At 39.8% G+C, this 22,166-nt stretch overlaps 1 protein-coding gene across 5 annotated transcripts in view; it reads right to left on the bottom strand.

Moving 5' to 3' along the window:
- Window positions 1–3,108: 3,108 nt before the first annotated feature.
- The window catches only part of LOC141514290 (lysosomal alpha-glucosidase-like), a 37,876-nt gene continuing 18,818 nt past the window's right edge, over window positions 3,109–22,166 (bottom strand). For all 5 annotated transcript variants that reach the window (XM_074224987.1, XM_074224988.1, XM_074224986.1 and 2 more), the window contains exons 9-20: window positions 20,014–20,124; window positions 18,834–18,947; window positions 18,646–18,730; window positions 17,921–18,038; window positions 17,124–17,257; window positions 12,514–12,665; window positions 11,642–11,790; window positions 10,200–10,341; window positions 9,697–9,846; window positions 8,794–8,958; window positions 7,417–7,569; window positions 3,109–6,288 (exon numbers count right to left, since the gene is read on the bottom strand). In XM_074224987.1, coding sequence (XP_074081088.1) covers window positions 6,229–6,288; window positions 7,417–7,569; window positions 8,794–8,958; window positions 9,697–9,846; window positions 10,200–10,341; window positions 11,642–11,790; window positions 12,514–12,665; window positions 17,124–17,257; window positions 17,921–18,038; window positions 18,646–18,730; window positions 18,834–18,947; window positions 20,014–20,124 — 1,533 coding nt within the window. In that variant the 3' untranslated portion in view covers window positions 3,109–6,228. The remainder of the gene's footprint in view (window positions 6,289–7,416; window positions 7,570–8,793; window positions 8,959–9,696; window positions 9,847–10,199; window positions 10,342–11,641; window positions 11,791–12,513; window positions 12,666–17,123; window positions 17,258–17,920; window positions 18,039–18,645; window positions 18,731–18,833; window positions 18,948–20,013; window positions 20,125–22,166) is intronic.

Here is a 22,166-nt window from a genome sequence, read left to right on the forward strand (position 1 = left end):
ACATGAAGCTGAGGATTACCATAATATTCCTGACCCTGGGAGTTCTATTTTTCTTTCTTAGTCCATACCAAGTTTGCTCATGAACTTCCTGCAAATTGTTTTAAAAAACAAACTTCATGAGGTAGTAGTAAGGAGGGGTTGCTTTCTAAGTATGTAGGATAGTCACTGCAAAGGCATGAGAAAGAGAGAAGGCCAGTTAGCTACAAAGAATTTGTGGAAGATGGATAAGTGATTTTCAGTGAGGCTGAAAAGATAAATTAGGGCCACCTTGATGAGGGTTTTAAAAGCTACACCTAGAATTTCATATTTTATCCTACAGGACATCGGAAGTCACTGGAGTTGGTTGAGGAGCTGATGACTTTGTAAGAAATCAGGAAGAAATAAAACTCTTCCAAAAAAGCCAAAAATTAGAAGAAAATGTAAAATATCTCATTGGAAAAACAACTGACCTCGAAAAGAGATCCAGAAGAAATAATTTAAAAATTATTGGGCTATCTGAAAGCCATGATCAGGAAAAGAGTCTAGACTTCATTTTTCAAGAAATAATAATCAAAATTGCCCCAAAATCCTAGAAGCAGAGGGTAAAATAGAAATTGAGGGAATTCACCAGTCACCTCCTGAAGGAGATCCCAAAAGAAAAACCTCCAGGTATATTATAGCCAAATTCCAAAACTCCCAAATCAAAGAGAAAATTCTAAAAGCTGCCAGAAACAAGGCTACTGAGGCTCTAGTCAGGATTACACAGGATCTGGCAGCATCTACATTACAGGCTTGTAGGGCTTGGAATATGATATTCCAGAGGGCAAAAGACCTTGGTTTACAACCAAGAATCAACTACCCAGCAAAACTGAACATCCTCTTTCAGGGGAAAAGATGGACTTTCAATGAAACAGGGGACTTTCAAGCTTTCCTTTTGAAACAACCAGAGCTGAACAGAAAGTTTGATCTGCAAGTACAGGATTCTGGTGAACCATAGAGGGGGTGGAAGAGAGGGACTAACTATGAGGAACTTGATGTTGAACTGTTCATATTCCTGCATGGGAAGAAGATATGGATAACTCATATGAACTTCCTCATTTATAAGAGCGACTAGAAGGAGCATATATATAGACAGGACAAAGGAAGAAGTGGAATATAATGGTATGATGTGGTAAAGAGATGGTGTCAATGGGCGATGGGGGAAAGTACTGGAAGGAAAAAAGATTAATAAGAAGCTGAGAGATTTCATATAAGAGTCAAGAAAAAGCTTTTTCAATGGAGTGGAGGGGGGGAAGGCAAGGGGGAATGAGTGAGCCTTCATTCTCACCGGAAATGGCTCAGGGAGGAAATGACATACACACTTAATAGGGTGAGGAAATCTGTCTTTCCCTGGAGGATGGGAGGAAAGGGACAGGATGAGGGGGAATGGGGGGAGGGAAGGGAGGAATAGGTGATAGAAGAAAGATCAAGGGAGAGGGTACTCAGATGCAACACACCTTTGGACAGGGCCAGGATGAAAGGAGAGAGAGAATAGAATAGAGTGGAGGCATAGCTAGTAATAGCAACTGAGGGAAAAACATTGACTCAACTTCTCTGGTGGACTTATGATAGAGTACCCAGAGGCAGAGTCATTGAAATCTGAACACAGATGGAAGTAAATTTTTTTTCTCTATTCTTGAGGTTTCCCATCTTCCTGGGGGGGGGGGTTATGTTTATTCTTATAATATTCAATTTACATCAATATATGGCATGGAAACAATGTAGAGACTGTCAGACAGCCTTCTCTGGGGGTGGGAGGCAAGGGAGGAGGGGGGAAAATTGTAGAATTCGGAGCCTTGCAAAAAATGATGGGTATATATTACTATTTTATATAATTGGAAAACAAAATGTAAAAATATAAAAAAAAAACCAGGATTGATAACTGACAAGATATGTGGGGTGAGGAAGAGTAAGAGATCCAGAACACTAAGGTTATGAATCTGCTTGACCAGGACAATAATCGAAAGAAACAGGGAAATTTGGCAAAGTGGAACTGGAGGAAGAAAGAGAATGAGTTCAATTTTGGATGAGAGATGCTTCTGGGATATCTAGTTCGAAAAGTAAAATGACCTGTGAGTAGGTGGAGGAGCAGTAGAGAGCACTGGGTTGGCTGTCAGAAGACTAAGTTTCTAAAGTTCAAATCCTGATATCTTTTTGTCTGATCTTGCTATTTCTTATACTTTATATTTCTTCCTTAAGGATATGATTTCTCTCTCATCATATTCAATTTGGATCAATGTATACCATGGATGTAAAGACTGGCAAATTGCCTTCTGTTGGGGGGTGAGGGGAGGGAGTAAGATTGGGGGGGGATTGTAAAACTCAAAATAATTAAAATCTTTAATAAAAAAAAAAGGAATAGAGTTCAAATCCTACTGGCTGGGTGAGCTTGGGCAAGTAACATAACCCCGTTTGTCTGTTTCCTCATCTGTACAATGAGCTGGAGAAGGAAATAGTAAATCTCTCCAGTTTCTTTGCCAAGGAAAACCTAAATGGGGGTTGGAAATGACAACAATCCTATATTATGCTTGTCAAAAACCAGACCAAGTCATAGCTACAGGAAGCAATGTTTTTCTTGATAAAATATGAATAGATTGCTCTGAGCACGGTTCCAATTTGACTTGGCAAAGTTTTGCATTTTTTACAGATTTAGAGGGAATAGATTAAGCAAAAGCATAAAAACGTCAAGGGATTTATAAAATGTTGTAGTTTTTATGTTTATATTTGAAAACAGTGACATATTTTATGTGCTAAGACATTTTCCCTCAAATGTCTGTGATTTCATAAAAATGTACTTGTCATATTGGTTCTAATTATCAAGGTTGCTTCAAGATATATCCATGTCGTATTTCCCTGATAGATCACAAGCTCCATGAGGGTAGAGGCTGCATTTATTAATTTTTATAACCTTTGTATCCCCAGAACTTGGCAATCTTGCAAAAAAAAGTACTTTTGCTGTTTTCTGAATGAGCAAATATTATAAAAGACTGTTTTTTGAACAACTGATCCAATTAAGATTATGTCTGACACATAAAATTTCCCTTCCCTCAGTCACCAATAGCAGCAGCAGAAACTTAATTCAAAATATCTTTTATTAGAACAACTGAATGAACTTCAAGGCAACTGATTATCATAATTTTATTTAGTATTTTATTTTTCCCCAATTCCATGTACGAAGAATTTTTAAGATTCCTTTTTAAAACTTGAGTTCAAAATTCTTTCCCTTCCCTTGTTCTCCACCCCCCCTCACTGAGAAAGCCAACAATTCAACACCAGGTATATATATATATGTGTAGTCATGGAAAACATATTCCATTAGTCATGCTGTGAAAGAAAACAGACCCAAAAAACCCCCCTCAAAATACCCTCAAGAAAAATAAAGAAAATTAAAAAAGCATGTTTCAATGCTTCAATCTGTATCTAGATACCAGTTCTTCATCCAGGAATGGAACTTCATCATAAGCCCTTCAGAACTGTCTTGGATTAATATATTGCTGAGAATAGCTAAATCATTCACAACTGATCATCTTACAATATTGCTGTTGTACATAACACAGTACATTTCACTTTGCATCAGTTCATGAAAGTCAAGTTTTTCTGAAAGCATCCTATTCAACATTTCTAAGAGCACAGTATTCCATTACAATCACATAGCACAATTTATTCAAACATTCCCCAATTGATGGGCATCCTCAGAAGATGCCTGCCAGAAAAGAGCTTCTATAAATATTTCTTTGTGAGTGTGTGTGTGTGTGTGTGTATGCATGCATGTCATTTTCCCTTTTTTTTAACAATGTCTTTTTGGACTGATATCTTATTGTCTGATCTTGTTATCTCTTATACTTTGTTTCTTCCTTAAGGATATGATTTCTCTCATCACACTCAATTTAGATCAATGTACAGCATAGAAACAATATAGAGAGACTGACAAATTGCTTTCTGCGGGGGGCTGGGGAAGTAAGATTGGAGGAAAAATTGTAAAACTCAGAATAAATAAAATCTTTAATTAAAAAATATCTTTTTGGATAGATCTAATAATAGCACTACTAGGTCAAAAGGTCTGTGTGGTTTTATAGCTCTTTGGGTTTAGTTCCAAAATGCTCTAAAGAATCAGTTTATAACAGTGCATGAACATCTAATTTTTCCCCACATTCCCTGCAACATCATTTTCCTTTTCTGTTCTATTAGTCAGTCTAACAGACATGAGGTAATAATTCAGAATTGTTTCAATTTACATTCCTCCAACCAGCAATTAGAGCACCTTCTCAGATGACTACTGATAACATTGATTACTTCATCTGAAAACTATTCACATCTATTGATCATTTATCAATTAGGGAATGGCTCCTAATTTTATAAAATTTTTCCTTTGGCCAATTCTGCTTTTCAAGGCTTTCTCTTGGCTTTTTTGAATTTCTTTTCCCATTTGGCCTAGTCTATTTTCTTTTTTTTTTGCAAGGCAAAAGGGGTTAAGTGGCTTGCCCAAGGCCACACAGCTAGGTCATTATTAAGTGCCTGAGGTCACATTTGAACTCAGGTACTCCTGACTCCAGATCGATCCACTGCACCACCTAGCTACCCCTATGCTTAGTCTATTTTCAAAGTGTTATTTTCTTCAGTATTTTTTGCCTTTACCAAACTTGACTTTTTTTTTTGTGATTTTCTTACAACACTTTCATTTCTCTTCCCAATTTTTCTGCTACTTCTTATTTGATTTTTTCAAAATTCCTTCCAAGTTCTCCCTTAGCCTGAGTCCCATTCATGTTTCTTGAAGGCTTTGGTTTAATTACCTTCTGAGTATGTGCTTTGATCTTCCTTATCACTATAACTTTCTATGATCAGAGTTTTTCTGTTCTTTCCTCATTTTCCCCATCTATTTCTTGACTTTTAACTCTGATAAAATGGGGCTCTGCTCCCAGGGTTGAAGGCACACTGACTCAAATTTCAGGGGTCTTGTGCAGCTGGTTTTAGAGATATATTGCTAAGGAGACGTGTGTTTACTATCCTCCTTACTCTGTGAGTGGCTTTTCTGGAAGTGTGGCTGCAAGCCCTGGTGCATTAGTTCTCTTCCTCAACATGTGATCCAGATTTGAATGTGGGCCAAGTCACATCTACTGCTCTGGTCCTGCCTCAGTGCAAACCAAGAGCACAATCTCCTTCCAGTCTACTGTTTGATCTCCTGTCTGTCTGTCTGTGGGCTGAGAGTTCCAGCCACTGCCACAGTGGCTGGTTCATTGCTCCACTCTTAGCTAGGTGCAACAGACTTTGCCTAATAATCTTCTAAGTTGTGTTTGGATGGAAACTTATTTCAATTCATCTTTTTGTGGGTTCTTCTGCTTCAGGAATTGTGCATTATTTAAAATTATTAGGAGTTTGGAGGGAGCTCAGGCAAGACTCTGCCTTTCCTCTGCCATCTTGACTCTACCTCTGATTACTATTATTTATAAATAGCCTAGGTACCCTGAACCCATTGACTAGATAACCCCCAACCACTGTTTAGAGCCAAAGCTCAACTAACAGCTAGAAGAGCAACCACCATGTAGACACATTTCGTGACTGCCATGACCTCTCCAAGACTAGAATAGATGCCCAAAGGAAAAGAAATCCAATGAATACCTTTTTAGTATATTTAATAGTCAGCCTTCTAGCAATATCTCAGATCTGAGGATAATAGGTGATATTAGAGTATTGCCTTCCCTGTTTGTCACATCCTGTCTCATTATTTACACAATGCCAGTGATTCTGTACTGGACAAGGTCCTTAGTTATAGGCTGGCAAACAGTGTCAAAGAGAAAAACCCAGGATCGGGATACTAAGCAACCACAATGTAGAAAAACATGCACAAATGCTATCCACTGCTACACAGAGAAATATGCAGAATGGACATGACCAATATGAGAATTTGTTTTGCTTGAATAAGCATATTCAATTACAATGGCTTTCTTTGTTTCTTCCTCAGTGGGATAGGTAAAGTGGGAGAGAAAAATAATTCCTTTTAATGGAAAAACACTAATTTTTAAAAAAGACATATGAATCATCATCAAAAGGCTGGTCTTCAAATGTAGACTAACCTGCCTTGTCACCTTCCTAAGTAGCAACACAAACATCCAAGGCCATGACATATATTGAACCAGTTATAGAAACTTATTTCTTTATGAGTTTTTTCTTCTTCCAAAAAAGTAAGGATTAAACATATCAGGATCCCTCCAGTTAGGACCAGCTGATGAGAAACTGTTCCACTACTGACAAAGACACAGGGATATCCAGAATCTGAAAAAAAAAGCAGAATACAACTAAGATCATAAACAAGAAATCCTTACAGAGCAACTCAGAAGACAGTGTTCAGAATTTTTTTGCTTCAGACCCTTTTTGAGGATGATAAAAATATTGGGGATCTTTATATAAGGCAATTTGGAAGGAATTTTCCAGTTACCACATTTCCCCAGTTTACTCCTCAGTTCAAAAGGATATCTCTCTCTGTAAAGACTTGAAAAGAGGATATATGATTTCATAAGAATGGGGCTCTTTCCTGTTTTTTTTTTGTTTTGTTTTTGCAAGGCAATGGGGTTAAGTGACTTGCCCAAGGTCACACAGCTAGGTAATTATTAAATGTCTGAGGCTAGATTTTAACTCAGATCATTTTGATTCCAGGGCTAGTACTCTATTCACTGCATCAGCTAGCTGCCCTTCTCTCTCTCTCTCTCTCTCTCTCTCTCTCTCTCTCTCTCTCTCTCTCTCTCTCTCTCTCTCTCTCTCTTTTTAAAGTATGGGGTTCTTGGGGACTAAACTTTTCTGCCAATGCATGCTAACACCTTTTCTGCCATTCTGTGGTCTCAGAGTTGCCTGGGCCATCAAGGTTAGGTAACTTGCCCAGAGCCACATGGCTAGTATGTATCAGAGGTAGAATTTCAACTCAGATCTTTCGAGGTTAGTTTAATTATATGCTAATATGCTTCTTTATGAGAACCTGTCATCTTTAATTATTTTACTGTTTTGAAAAACATAAGGCACTAATCATTTCTAATGCTTTACACATCAATGCCAGTATCTTAGAGAGCCTAGAAGAAAGATTAGCAAGCAATTCACTAAAAATAGGCCTTGAGATATGAAGGCCATAATTCCTTCACTCCACACCCCAGGGACTGAAGAGGCAAGTTAAATGTTTGCCCAGTGCACAGTAAGGATTTCTTGGTTGCTTCTTTGATCAAGTTTTAAAGCTTTCATAGACATAGTTTAGCAAGGTTTCTAAGGGGAGACATCAAGGATAACAAATTTCTGATCTGTTTTAGAATGGAAACTCTCAACAGACTATTTATAAACTTTTCTTCAAACACTGGAAATCAACTGCTCTGCAAGTCCCCTTTTAATCATTGCTATCTGGATTCTTAATTCTCTTGCCTTGGTATCAGCATCATAGGAAAAGTTGAAGACTGGGATGCCATTGGAGACAACCTGATGGGGGTTGCTGGTCACACCTAGAATGGTCACTTTTCTCAATTTCAGGTTGGTGCCCTCCTTGGTCACTTGTACCAGGTTATTCAGAATGACATTCTGTTTCAAGCAAAAGAGAAAGATAAAAGTGTTGATGTTAAGGAGAAGCGATTTGGTCCCAGGTACTTATGGGGTCAAATCAGAGTTTCACTAGTTTCAATGGGAAAATTATAGCCTTCCTGAAGTCGTTTCTTCCTCTGCATAAGAGGGGAAAATAATGTTGGACATCACCTTGATGTTGTGGGGGAAAAATCTGTAAAGTATAATCTCAATCAAGATGTGGGACACTTCTCCAAGATGCTCAAACAAAGTCAAAGTATCTCAGGTTCCTGGTGCTTCATCTTTTTCCAGACAAGGAAAGGCCTATCCACAATCCTTTAGAAATAGGTCCTATTATGACCAAAGGTCAATAAAACTGCATACCCCTTGATGCAGGGGAAAAGACCCACATGTACAAAACCCAACAAATGGGGAATGGCTGAACAAGTTGGTATATGAATGTAATGGAGTACTATTGTTCTGTAAGAAATTGTGAATGAGTAGACTTCAGAAAAACCTGGAAAGAATTACATGAACTGATGCTGAGTGAGTAGAACTAGGAGAACATTGTACACATTAACAGTAACATTGTGGGATGACAGATTTAGCTTTTCTCAGCAGTACAAAGGATCAAAGACAATTCTAAAGGACTTGTGATGGAAAATACCATCCACATCCAGAGAAAGAACTATGAAATCTTAACACAAACCAAAGGAATCCTATTTTCAATTTTTGAAACTTATTTTATGCTTTATGGTTTTCTCCCTCCTCAAGGTTTTTGTTTCCTTTTGTTCTGTTTTCATTCACAACATGACCAAAATGGAAATATGTTTAATATAGCTATATATGTTAAACTTGTATCAGATTGCTTGTCAACAAGGGGAAGGAATAGGGAAGAGAGGGAGGGAGAAAATTATGGGAACTCAAAAGGTTACCAAAAAAAATGAATGCTGAGAACTATCTTTGCATGTAATTGGAAAAATAAATAAATTTATATTAAAAAAAAGGTTCCATTTCCCTTTGGGATAAGCTTTCTCTGCTGCTTCTATTAAACAAGAAGTCTAATTCTAGATACCTGCAGTCACTACTGTTAAGATGGGTATCCTCTTCTGATACATACTCACAACTCTTCAATCAATTCCATGTTCTAGATTTGAGATCAGGCACACCTGGTCATCTCCCCTCCCCTTCCCCCAAACCGGTTTCTACTTCTGCAACTGCTTTATCCCAGAATCAAGGACTCACATTGTTAGCCAGGAACGTGATTTGGGTATAGTGACCCCATTCCAGTGTCCCGAGGGTCTCTCCATCATCCCAGAACAGCTCCCCTTGGGCCATGCCACTTGGAGTTAAGGCCACAATCAAGGTCATTGGCTTATTGCGGGACTCTGTGGTGGTGAGGCCAGGATCCTGGTTCCAGGGAAAAAATCAGAGAGATGCTTCCTGAGATGCCTGGGACCCACTGCAATACACACTATGACTCAACAGGGCAACTTGAAAGGTAACATTTTTTAACAAGTACATCTGTCTCAAAGTAGGACTGGATGCCTTGGGAAACAATGGATTCTACTTAACTATCTTCAGGGGGAGACAGGATATAAATTATAGAGACTATTCTTGCCTCAGTTTTGGGGGCAGACAGATGACTTCTGAGATCCTTTCTGAGTTACTGGCAAAGTCAGATATTTACATACAACGCTTGCCTGGAAGGTAATAGATACTTAATAAATTACTAATTTTTTTATTGTTTTAAGACTGCCCTCACTCCTGCTTCTATCTCCTGTCCATGCTTTCCACAAAGCAGTAAGGGGAGACTCTATAGGTAGCCTGCAAAAGGACTCAAGTTACCGCTGGTTCCTTTTCTTACCCCCATGCCCTCCCCAAAAAAAAGTAAAACTTAGTTTCTCCTATAGACCATCTAACTGCCTTCTGATCTAATCCTATACTTTCTAACAGTGGAATCAGTTTGAAGGTATGGGGAAAATGTATGAGTCCCAACATGATCAGATGAGGAGAGACTAGGGCAAACAATATTAGTTGAACATAATTTCTTGTTTGATTTCTTGGGCAAGGTGATGATGGAAAGGGATTTCATAGCAGTCCTGGTAATGGATAAAGAGATTCAACCACTAACAACCCCTTCTGCACCTGCAGTGGAAGGATATACCCAGCCCGGAGGTGAATGTTGATCACTTCAAGTGGTGCTGACAGAGTGAACCACTGCCCTTTGCTATGGATGACTGAGTCATGGAGAGTAGAAGATGAAGGAGACAAGTCATTAAGGGGCTCCATTGGTACCTGGAGAGACAGACATAAAGTCAACAAGGCTTAAGCAGTGACAATGTCCCTGGCTCTATCAGGAGTCTGTCTGATTCTTTCCCTACCTGAGGGACAAACTAAATGCAGTATCGAAGTCCAGAATGTGAGAATAATGCCTCCTACTGTTTACTGTAGCTGAATTTACTATAGGTTTTTAGGTCAATATGAGGTGCAAAGGAATAATATTTCTTTCCTGAAGTAGAGGAAAATGCTAATAATTTATTCTTTGAGTCACCCCAAAGGTCATCTGGCAAATGTGATACAGGTCATCCCATCTGAACTTTCTTCCTGACTTGTGAGTGAGGCCAGGGATTTAATGGTAACAGATTCACCTCCAAAAGTGGGTACCATGTACCGGCCGGAAAATAGCCATTCACTTCAGTCTTTCCAGCTTCAAGTACCGGAGTAATGAGGAGAACTTCCCCCCACAGGAACTGTCGGTCCAGTGTCCAGGTATTTCGGTCCAAGGGAAACCTATCAAAATGACACGTCTGATTGGTATATTGGGGAAGAGAAGTATTACATGAGCCAGGGAAGCTATGGGTTTTACCCACTAGGTAGCATCTGATTATGCATATTTTACAAATAAGAAAATTGGGTTTCAAACAGGGGAAATATTTTTTTCAGTTGCCTAACTACTTTGTGGCAGGTTAGAAGATGCTTTCCTGACTTCTAGTCTAGGGTTTTTCCTACTAAACTTTATTAGGTTTAAGAGTGACTCAATTTGAGTTAAGTCAACTTTCCTTTTGAGGAAAATCAAGGCGTTGAAAAGGAGAGATTGCAAAATAGGATCTCAACATTTGTGAGGCTTGGGATTATGTGGCAGCATGGTATTTTACTGATTGAAAGGAGGGGGAGGAGGTAAACCCAATGTCCACAGGCCAAGGTAAGCTTTGAGGTCCCCATGACCAAGGAAGGAAGAAAGAGGAAAATTGCTTACAGGCATGGCGGTGGTGTGGGACATAGACTATGTTTTAAAATACATACATATACACACACACACACATACACACACACACACAAATACAAAAAGCAATGAAAATGAGGAAACTTGAAGGCTTATATGAACTGATACAGAACAGAGAAATGTTATGACTATAAGCATGTAAACAAAAACAATAATCAAATACAGCTATTCCATTCCAATTTGTCTTTAAGGAAACTCAGTTGCTTCCATTTGGGGGAAGTTCAAGGATAGCAGGTGCACTGGTGTATACAGAAATAGTTGCTTTGTCAAGGGAATGTTTTAAAAATATTTTACAAAGTGTTTGAAGCAGGGGAAGTATGTTGGGGAATGAATGGAGTGCCTGAATTAAAATCTGGCCTCAGACACTTAACTAGCTGTGTGACCCCCAAAGGCAATAATCAATATTTAAATGTAAGAGATCACATATTTCTAGGAGGAAGCCTAAATTCTTGGAACAGGAGTAAAGAACCATAGAAGTACTTGCTTTCTGCAACTGTGCTTTCCTGTTTCACTGATTCTGCCGAATAAATGTTTGAAATTACATTTTATGCCCTTTACCTGCTGTCAATGATTTGTCAGTGATACCACACATGCCTGAATAAAGCCAACCACACCAGCTACTTGCAACATCATGATCAACCTTATGACATAGTTCCCAACAACATGCCCATATTTTAAAGCAGCCATCAACTCTACTTAACAGGGGAAGGAACCTAAAAGAGGAGAACAGGGTTCCAGAATGCAGGACTGCCTCAAAGCCAGAGTCACAACCAGCCTGTTCCATCCCCCTTTCACAGGAATACTTACTCCAAAAACAAGGGCCGAGCCACAGTCTCTCCACGAGAATGAGCTTTGTAGAACAGGGTATAGAGATAGGGCAGGAGCATGTAGCGCAAAATAAAGGCTTTCCTCATTGCCTGCTGAGCCTCTTCACTGAAGACATACGGCTCCTGGGGCTGCAAAGGAGGAAGCAGTGAGGGGCAGGGGTGGCCCTCTGGTCCCTAAGTCTCACTGACTATTGCAGAGCTCTTCTCAGATGGAGGGGGAACAAGTTATTTAAAAAGCTTGAGGAGTCTCTGCAAGTAGGAAGAAGGGGTGGTCAAGCTATGTTTATTTACGGTCCTTTTGTATGGTTCACTCAGTATCCACATTCTCCTAGCTGACTGTAACTAGTAGAGATCCTCCCTCCACAGCTGGAGATGGTTGCCAGATGTTAGCACCCAGCCACACACACACACACACACACCCCAACTATAGAGGGGAAGCTAGAGCCTCATACCCCTTGCCAAGTATGTCCTTCTTTCCAACCCTCTAAGTCTTTTGGATTCTCCAGACCACATTTCCAAGTCTAAGGCAGATATGTTAGAAGTAAAAGCATGGAAGGCCTTTCAGCCCAGACCATATCCTCCTTTTGTCAATCAACTGTTTTTCAGGAGTGTCTGACTCTTTGAGATTCCATTTGGTTTTCCCAGCAAAGATACCAGGGGGTTTTGTCATTTCCTTTTCCAGCTCATTTTACAGATGAGGAAACTGAGGCAAACAGGGCTAAATGACTTGTTCAGAGTCACACAGCTAGTATGTATGTTTAAGGTTGGATTTAAAATTGGGAAGTTGGTCTTCCTGACCTCAGACCTGTCACTCTCTCCACTGTACCACTTAGTTGCCCTTATCTTCCTTACCTGGTTATATTTGTTATTGTGGTTCCTCATGAAGGGATAGAAGGCCCCCAGTTGGGTCCATCGCACACACAATTCTTCTGAAGTATTGCTCAAGAAGCCACAGATGTCTGCTCCCACCAGAGGTACCCCGAACAAGTTAAAGAGGAGAACCCCTTTAGGGAATGAGGAAAAAAAAATCTATGATAAGGTGCCAGAATTGTTCGAGGTAATTACTGACTTATCACCAAGGATTCCCACTGTAGATTGCCTCCTCTACCCATGCCCTAGACAAAGAAGGCATCATGGTATGTTTATCTAATGAATTAATCTTCATTAAGGCCTGCAAAAAAGAGAGAAAATATGACTCTTATTCTCTCCACCTCTCTCAACAATCCCTTCCCAATGATTACTAATAAGTTATTTGTCCTCTGTAGGTAGATGACTTACATTCAGTAGAACTGAAGAAAGAAGGGTCATGATGAGTCATTTTTGGTACACAAGATTTACATGGGATGAACCATGGGATGTTGTTTTGAGACAGAAGGTCAGAATGAGGGACATAAACAGTCTGTATTTACAGATAAATATGAAGCTAACCATTTGGAGATTACATCTATGACTGGACTTGTTAGTACATATTTCTTTTTTGTTGATTAGACATTTCAATATTCCCTCTGACCCCATTTAAAGTTTTCTTAGCAAAAATACTAGAGTTTTTTTTTTTTTGCCATTTCTTTGTCCAGCCCTTTTGATAGATGAGGAAACTGGTATAAACTGGGTTCAGTGATTTGCCCAGGGTCACACAGCTAGTTAAGTGTCTGAGGCCTGATTTTAATTCAGGAAGATGAGTCTTCCTCATTCCACGCCAGTCCTCTATGTATTATGGCACCACCTAGTTGCCTACCTATTTTCTAACTTCCACATTAAGTGAAACCTAAGAGCCAGTTGTTAGCTCTAGGGAGTTTTGGGTGGAATCCAGTAAGGTAGTATCACAAGATGATGAGGATACTAGAGCATGCTCAATCACCTGGCTGGAAGGTGGGGAAGGGAAGAAGATTGCCATTACTCAGATAATAAAGGTCACTGTCCCAGTCCTGGTTCTTTTCAGAAATCAGGTATAAAGACATTCTTGACTTGACATCTACTGCTACTCATGAAAGCTGTGTTTGATTTATGCTATGTCCTGAACTATCTAAGAAAAAAAAACACTTTGGCTGAACAAAATATGCTGCTTCTCAAGGACCAAAGATCCCGCCTAGGAGGAGACTGAAGCCTCCAGTCTTCATTGGGACTGGGTTTGGAGATTCAATCTGCCTACAAACCAACTAAAAAAAATAAAACCTCAACTTTCCAATACTTCCAAGTATTCATGGAGGTGGAATCTGTTAGCAAAGCATCTAAGAAAATAAAAGAGTACTTCATCATTCCATAACCATAATGCATTTTGACACTGGTCCTTTTCCTCAAGGCCTCAGCCTCTCACCCCAGAAGTTCACACTCCATGACAGCGGGGGTTGGGGGGGGGTGTCACTCTTGGAGTCCCTTACATAGTAAATGATTATAAAAGTATTTGTTGAGTTGAATAGAGCAGCTTAGCACAGTACAGGGCTGATAGTAATACCAATTTCCTGGCCCAGGTGTGCCAATAGTTGTGGCTGAAAAATGAGATGAAACAGACAAAAAGGAAGTATCTAAGAAAAAAAGGATTGATTTCTTATCCTTTTCCTTCCAGGAATTCATGCAACAGCAACAATTTGGAAGAAACAGCAGCAATAACCCATGCTTGGTTTGATCTGTAATAACTTATCTCCAGAAATGAACTGGAGCAAACAAAACTCTCTGTTAGATCTTCTGGAAAAGTCTATGCAAACTTTGATAAGGCTGGAATTCCTGTTCTTTGTTTTTAATCACAAAATTATTATTATAGTGTACAAAGTGGTAGGTTAGGCATCAGAAAATGAGTTAAAATTTTAGTCAAAACAGTAATTAACTAGTGGTATGGCTTGAAGCCAGTCATTTCATCTGCCTGGGCACTGGCTTCCTCATTTATAAAATGAGGGATGTGGACCAGATGACTTCTAATCTCTCTTCCAGATTTAACATTTTGTGAATATGTCACAATAATGAATAATATTTATATAACCTGTGTATCATTTTTTTAATTCTCAGTGTTCCGAGGAAAAAGGTAGAGAAGGCAATGGGTAGCTCAGTGCATAAAGTACTGGAGCTAGATTTAAGAGGACCCGAGTTCAAATCCAACCTTACTAGCTGTGTTACCCTGGGCAAATCACTTCTGTCAGCCTCAATTTTTTCATCTGTAAAAGTGGGAATAACAACAGTACTCACCTTCTGGGATTGTTGGATCAAATGAGAATATTTGTAAAGCATTTTGCAATCCTTTAAGCACCGTAAAAATGCTAACTGTTATTATGGTTCCTCTCCATTCACAAACTTTCATTTATTTTATTATTATTTGTATTTTTTTTTTTGCAAGGTCCAGGGTCATACAGAAAGTAAGTGTCAAATGTCTGAAGCTGGATTTGAACTCAGGTTCTCCAGACTCCAGGGATGGTGCTCTATCTACTGCACCACTGAGCTGCCCCTAAAAACTTTTATCAATAGCAACCCAAGAGTGACGTGTAAAGCCTTTTCTTCACAAACCTCAATTAGGAAGTAGTTCAAATAGTACTGTCCCCATCATACAGATGGCAAGAAGAAGGTTCAGAGAAAAGGCTACATAAACCTCTGAAGGCCTAAGGTAGGAATCAATCCTGGGCCTCTGAATTCCAGGCCTATTTTTTTCTGATTATATCATGGAAAACCTCCATAATTCTTGTTTAAAGGGAGAAATTAAATTTTAAATCAATATTTATCAAGTGCCCATGTACAAGGAACTATATGCAATTATCTCTGGAATCTCAGGACCACAGTCCCTAGGTGTCTCAGCTGGCCTCCAGTTCTACATGCCACCTTCACCTAGTTCTTGCCAAGTTTTCCCTGGCTTTTCTTGGACTGGTCAGGCTGGCACTGGGGCCGAGAACCCTCAAACAGAACCCTCAGGTGGAGGGCACCGCTAAGCACTCAAGGAAGGGGGGTAGAAAACAAGTACCGGAATTCTCTCTTCTATGGGAAGGTCGGCTTTAGGTCAGAATTAGAGCTATATTGGAAGATGAGGGCCAGGGACCTGCCTTTTGAATCTCGTAAAATATGAGATAATGGAATCTCACAACAATCCTGTATGTTTATGTGAGTCAAACCAGGACTATAATGACGCATTCCACAGTGTCTAGTTAGTAGTTCTTATAACCCTTCTGATAATGCACAATATAAAATACACAGAGGTCTGGAGGTGTCATACCAACAGGGGCACTGGACAAGGAGATTAGTTTGAATTCTGCCTTGGGGGCAGCTAAGTGGTACAGTAAATAGAGTACCAGCCCTAGAGTCAGGAGGACCTGAATTCAAATACAGCCTCAGACACTTAATAATTACCTAGCTTGTGTGACCTTGGGCAAGTCACTTAACCCCATTGCCTTGCAAAAAAAAAAACAAACAAAAAAAAGAATTCTGCCTTAGATACTGCATATGTCACTTAACCTCTCCCATCCTTAGTTTCTTGATCTGAAGCATGAGGTAATAGTACTTAACTCACAAGATTCTTAGAATCAAATGACATCTCATAAAGTACTTTGCAAACCATAAAGTGTTATATAATTGTTAGCTAACATAATTAATGTTTTAATATAAAGATAAGATCCTATAATCCCCTGTCTTATTAGGCTTTTTTAAGCACAGATGCTACTTTTTTCTTTTTAATGAATTAACTTTAATTGCTAGGGAATGCATCAAGGGAAGCAAAAACTATTGTTTTTTCACCAAAGTACCTTTTTCAAAGTCATTTCCTTTTACAACATTCAGTATATTTAAAGACAATGAGGGGCAGCGAGGTGGCACAGTAGATAGACCACTGGCCCTAGAGACAGGAGGACTTAAGTTCAAATCCAGCCTCATAGACACTTAATAATTGCCTAGCTGTGTGAGCTTGGGCAAGTCACTCTTAACCCCATTGCCTTAAATAAAAGAAAAAAATAAATTCAGTAGGATTCAGTAGGAGAATTCAGTAGGATATATATATATATATATATATATATATATATGTATATATGTATGTATATATATATATGCAATTTATTACCTCATCTCTAAAGTGAAAAAAAATCTCTCCCAGAAGCTCCTATAATTTTCATAGCTACCCAAATTAAGTAGTTTTTTAAAAATAGCACTTTATTTCCTAAAGATTTTTTGCAACCTGGCCAGAGATAGAAAAAAAAATCAAAAGTTTTTGCTCAGACTTGCTTACCATCCCATCTAGCCAATCACTTCCCTACAGTCTCTTTAGCATCATCATGAACCTTCTTTAGCATCATCATGAACCACCTCTGAGCTGCCATCTACCAGGATAGCAGGCTCTGATTCAAGACTGGAAGCATCTGAACTGCACAGATAATGGATGACTGAAGAAACCTATTCTTTAATAACCCCCTTGTTTGAGCCAGCATCCCAAGACCTGAGGTTGGGTGGTGAATGGCAAGGTCTTACCAGAGCTCCCAGGCAAGTCCCTTGGCTCTTACCTGGTACAGAGTAGTACAGCTGTTCCCAGTTGCTATCCACATCTCCTGTCCAGTGACCAGCATAACGGCCATGGCCAGCAAAAGTCGATCGGGATATCACAAAGGGGCGCAGTCCCCGAACCTTCACCAGGGCACTGTGAGGGGAGCAGGTGTTTGAGAGTGGGGTTCTCATTTACTCCCAGACCCTCCCTCTGTGCCTCGGTATGAATCAATAAATCTGAAATTTAAACCCCAGAACTTGTTTACTCTAGGCATCAGTCCCTTAGCTCTCCCCACAATCCATTCCCAAGTTCTAGATGACTCCACTGACAGAGACGACTCCACTGACAGAAATACCTATCACCTCAGCCTAAGGTACACTGCAGGCATTTTTGGGTTAAGTTAGCTGTACCTAGGGAGGAGAGTGTCCTGTGGTATTTACTATACATAAAGGGAATATTTAAGGCTAGTTAGGGCATACACATGCTCTGGTCTAACCTCTGATCCTAAACATAATTCATCCTCTTTAACACTCCTACTTGTGATAACTTGAATAACAGTCGCCGCCCCCCACCTCAAGGTCTGTTTAGTTGGATCATTCCATTTTTCAGTTTTTCAGAAAAGACAGACCTGCCCCTTTCCCACCCAATCTAACAACAGACAGGTAGAACTTTCTGAGGTGAGGGGCTGGGGAAGGGTAGAGGGCACTGCCTGCTTCTCTTAACCCTAGATCACCTACTTATGATATTAAAGGGGCAAGGAAGAAGCAGAGGGCATGGGAGAGGGGAGGGTCAGAGGGACAGATCTGCTTCCCTTACTCATGGGAGGCAATGGCTTCAGTCAGTCCATACAGAGTGTGCAAATTGTAGTGAGAAGACAGGTACTGACGACTGGAGGCACAGATGGTCGCTGCATTGAGGGCACCTCCAATCACACCTGCAGTGAAAAAGCCAGAGGATGGTGTACTGCTCAAACCTCAAAGACCAGGGCAAATCCAAACTCTGGTCACCCACCCACCCCTTGGCTCCTTTGGCTTTGGCATAAACCCAAGTCCTCTCTCTATGGAGGAATTTCTCTTTGTCAGTCATTTCAGTTATGTCCAGTTCTTCAGGTCTCCTTTTGGGGTTTTCTTAGCAAGGATCCTGGAGTGATTTGCCATTTCCTTCTGCAGCTCATTTGACAGATTAAGTGATCTGCCCAGGATCACAGTTAGCACATGAGGCTGGATTTGCACTTAAGTCTTCCTGATGCCAGGCCTAGCTGCCTTTATTCAGGAATTAATTCTTACATACTCTGTAGATGAGCAGTTTAAAGCTCTCTCCTAGGTCTCTCACTTCCTGTGCCTTCCTGATGCAAACACTTCTCTAGTTACCCAGATTATCCATTGTTGGTTAAACTCAACTGGTTACAGCTGGTGAGGAAGTGGAAAGGGGTCAAACATAACCAAAAAGACCCAACAACATGCCAGATGGATGGGGCCTGGGCACCTCAAGATGCTCAGCTGGGATAGCGGAAGCATGGGGTGAGGGGGGGAAGTAATTACCTGGTACATAGGGAGGATTTTCTAGCTCATTGTTGGGGCAACCTTGCACAGAGCCTCTTACAAAATTAGACGGCTCATTCATGTCCTGGAAAGACAGAACAGCTACTCAGGATGGTGTATAGAGCAGGGTTAACTAATGCAGACACCTATGCTATTAGCAGAAAATGTAGAAAAGGCCGGCCACTTACAATCCACATGCCATCAAAGGGAACTTGAGTGTGGAACTCCTTCACCATGTCATACCACCAGTCCTGGGTATGGGGGTTGGTGAAGTCGGGGAAGGCAGTTTCCCCAGGCCAAACCTGGAAAGCAAAGGAAATGGAGACAAAGGGAGGCCATCTAAGTCTCAGCTCCAAAGAGACTAAAGTCAGGCCCCTGAGGCTTCAACTACAAACTGCTTGGGAGGAACCTCAGATTTTCATTCAGCCACAATTTCTAAGTCAGGGCAGGACAACTCGGCCTCCAACCTCAGGGAGAAAAGCCACAACTCCTTTAAACAGAAGCATGTATGTCAGCTCAGGCAGGGACTTTATTCCTCTTCTATCCTCACCATCATCTGGTACAGTGCCTCCCATCTAAGGACTCAACAAGTAATCACTGAATGAATGACTGCATATCACAAAGGATAATATAACAATAGCTATCATGTATCCAGTACTTTAAAGTTTGTGAAACTCTTCATATGCTATTTCATTTAATTTGATCCTCACAACATCTCTATGAGGGAAGAACTATTATCCCCATTTTAGAGATGAAGAAACTGAGGCAGGGAACAGTTAAGTGACTCCCCTAGGGTCATATAGCAATTGCCTACATCAGGATTTGAACCCAGGTCCTTCTGACTCTATCTGCTGACTACAGTCTGCCTGGAAGTTGTCTAGATAACTGAGCTGGAGGATCCAGACTTAAGGGAATGTTCTCCCACACTCTGCAATTCTCAAAGGAATCACTTCACCCACTGTGTGACTGTGTTCACTCTTATCTGGCACATGGTAGTTCACTTGACCGTTTGGTTGACAAATTTAAAGGGCTATATAGAGATCCTTTAAAGGAAGGGACAAAGTCTGATCAAATGAGCACTACAGGTCAAGAAAGAGAAAAGTATTTACTCAAGACATGGAGTATAGATAAGAGACTTCATGGTTTTCTCTCCACATCTATACACTTCAAGAAATGGATCCCCTGTGTTAAGGGACCAAGGTTTTTTGCTACATACAGGTTATGACTCAGATTTCCAAACTGCATCCTTGTTGATTACCAGCATTAACATCTAAATATTCTGACCATCTCTCTGGACTTCCACACCCCTTCCCCTTGACCCCAAGCCTTCATGTTCTACAACACTGCTACTCCCATTCCAGCTTCCACCTTTCCAATCAGAGGCTGCCCTGTCTCATTGGTGATGAACACCCCTCTCTTCAGGCCTTCATCATAGGGTCTGTAGCTCCCGGCAGGACCAGAGCTGCTGATGGCTGGATCCTAATGGAGACAGAAAGAATATGGCTCATTTCCTGTGGATTTGATGGAGAATGGTCACAAGTTTTCACATTGTTCCTTCTCTTCCCCTCTGAAATGGTAGCCTTTAAGTCAGAATTTAGGGGGACTCGACACCATGATTTGCCTCCCTGGCCCAAGGTCCTTGAGAGATCCCATTCTTCTTCAGTGGTCATCTAAGGCATGATGCATTTATTCAAACACCAGTTGGGGGAAATAATAGTGGTTATCATTAAAAACAGCCTTCTCATATGATCTCTCCAACTACTTTAATTATTACCATTTTAGATGTAGGAAAACTGAACAGGAAGGTGAAAAAGACTTGCTCAGAATCACACAGTTAATACATGACACAGATAGAACTTGAACTCTGGTCTTCAAGAATCCAAACATAACATTTTCTCCACTATGCCATCTTGACTGTTCCTCCTGAACAGAGGTACCAAAATAGCTATAATCATAATGAAAAACCTGAAGGAGAGAGTATAATTCCAAGTTTAACTGTCAGAGCCAGAAGTCACTGCCTTGACTTCACCCCTGGATGACCCATCATCAAGTATTCTTCATCTATCAACAGGTCAATATTGTTAATGTGCTACAGTACATCAATAACAGTCCAAGGTAATGTGAGGGCATAGGGCAACTAAGGGAAGAACGATGGTATTTGGAGGTTGTTTCTCAATTTCTGTATTATCTGGTGCTTTAAAAAACCTTTTCTCCATTACTCCATTCTCCATTTGAAATAAGGAAAAAGAATCCATGTTGATCCAAGTGAGATACTCTGATAAAAAGCTTAGAGGTATGAAAAGGCTAAAATGATTTGCTAACATGAGGTTTTGGAGACTAGTAATTCCAGCAGTCTAGATAATCAAAAGTTGTAATACAGATATACACATGCTTCACTTACACAACAGACAATTTCCTGAAAATTATCCATAAAGTTAAAGTACTATAATTCATATAATATTTAAAGAATGGGAAAGCTTGATTTAAAACATTTTTTGAGTTTAGAAAAGTATCTGAAAATACAATGAATTCTATTTCTTTCTCTGTTAAAAGAAAGATTAGGGGGATTATAACAGATGACCTCTATGATCATTTCCAGCTCTGAAATTCTGATTCTTTGATCCCTTTTCCTGGTTTTTGTTTAAAAAATGCATTAATAGATAATCACAATTAGTGTCTGCAAGCCATTTGTGTTTTTTGTTACTTCAAGTTACATGTGTTTATCATCTGAATCTCCATTTTCTTTAGTGTTGGCTTGTTTTCAATTTTTTTTGCTATTGGAAATAGTGATACCATTTACCCCTTTGTATATTGTTTTATCTTTTAGAGTTATTCCCTGGAAGAATATAGCTACTAAAGAATGATCATTTTTTTTTAAATTCAGTCAAAAGGCTTGAAATAGTTTCACAGGGAATAAATTGCTAGTGAAAAAGAAAACTATCTCACCATATCAGCACTAATTTTTCATCAGATTTTTGTGTAAAGTATGCCAGTACTACATATCTTTAAACCTAATGTTGTTCATCAATCTTTGATCTACGGCTACTGTGATCATAGGGAGAATGAAGGTAAGTTCCTTAAGGATTTGAAGATTTCTGAATCCGCAAGAAAATGCTAATTAAGCATGGGGCAGAATTGCAGTCCATCTTTAAGGAATTAATATTCTAAAGATGATTTAAGGATAAGTGCTAGAACTCTATATCTCTGAAATGTTACATAGAACATTTAAAAGTTACAAAGGAATAGTGGGAAAGCACTGGCCTTCCAGACCTGGGTTTAAATTCCAGTTTTGTTTTATAATACCTGCATATTAAAGGTGACAGTATTAGGCAAATAATTTAAATGCTCTAATTCTCAAATTTCCCTATCTGTAAAATGAGGGGTTGGACTAAATGACCTCTCAGGACCCTTCCAGCACTATATCTATCTATGTTCACAATATGCTTTTTGTTTTGTTTTGGTTTTTTTGCAAAGCAATGAGGTTAAGTGACTTGCCCAAGGTCATACAGCTAGGTAATTAT

Source organism: Macrotis lagotis, chromosome 2, assembly GCF_037893015.1.
Source record: "Macrotis lagotis isolate mMagLag1 chromosome 2, bilby.v1.9.chrom.fasta, whole genome shotgun sequence".
Lineage (NCBI taxonomy): Eukaryota > Metazoa > Chordata > Mammalia > Peramelemorphia > Peramelidae > Macrotis > Macrotis lagotis.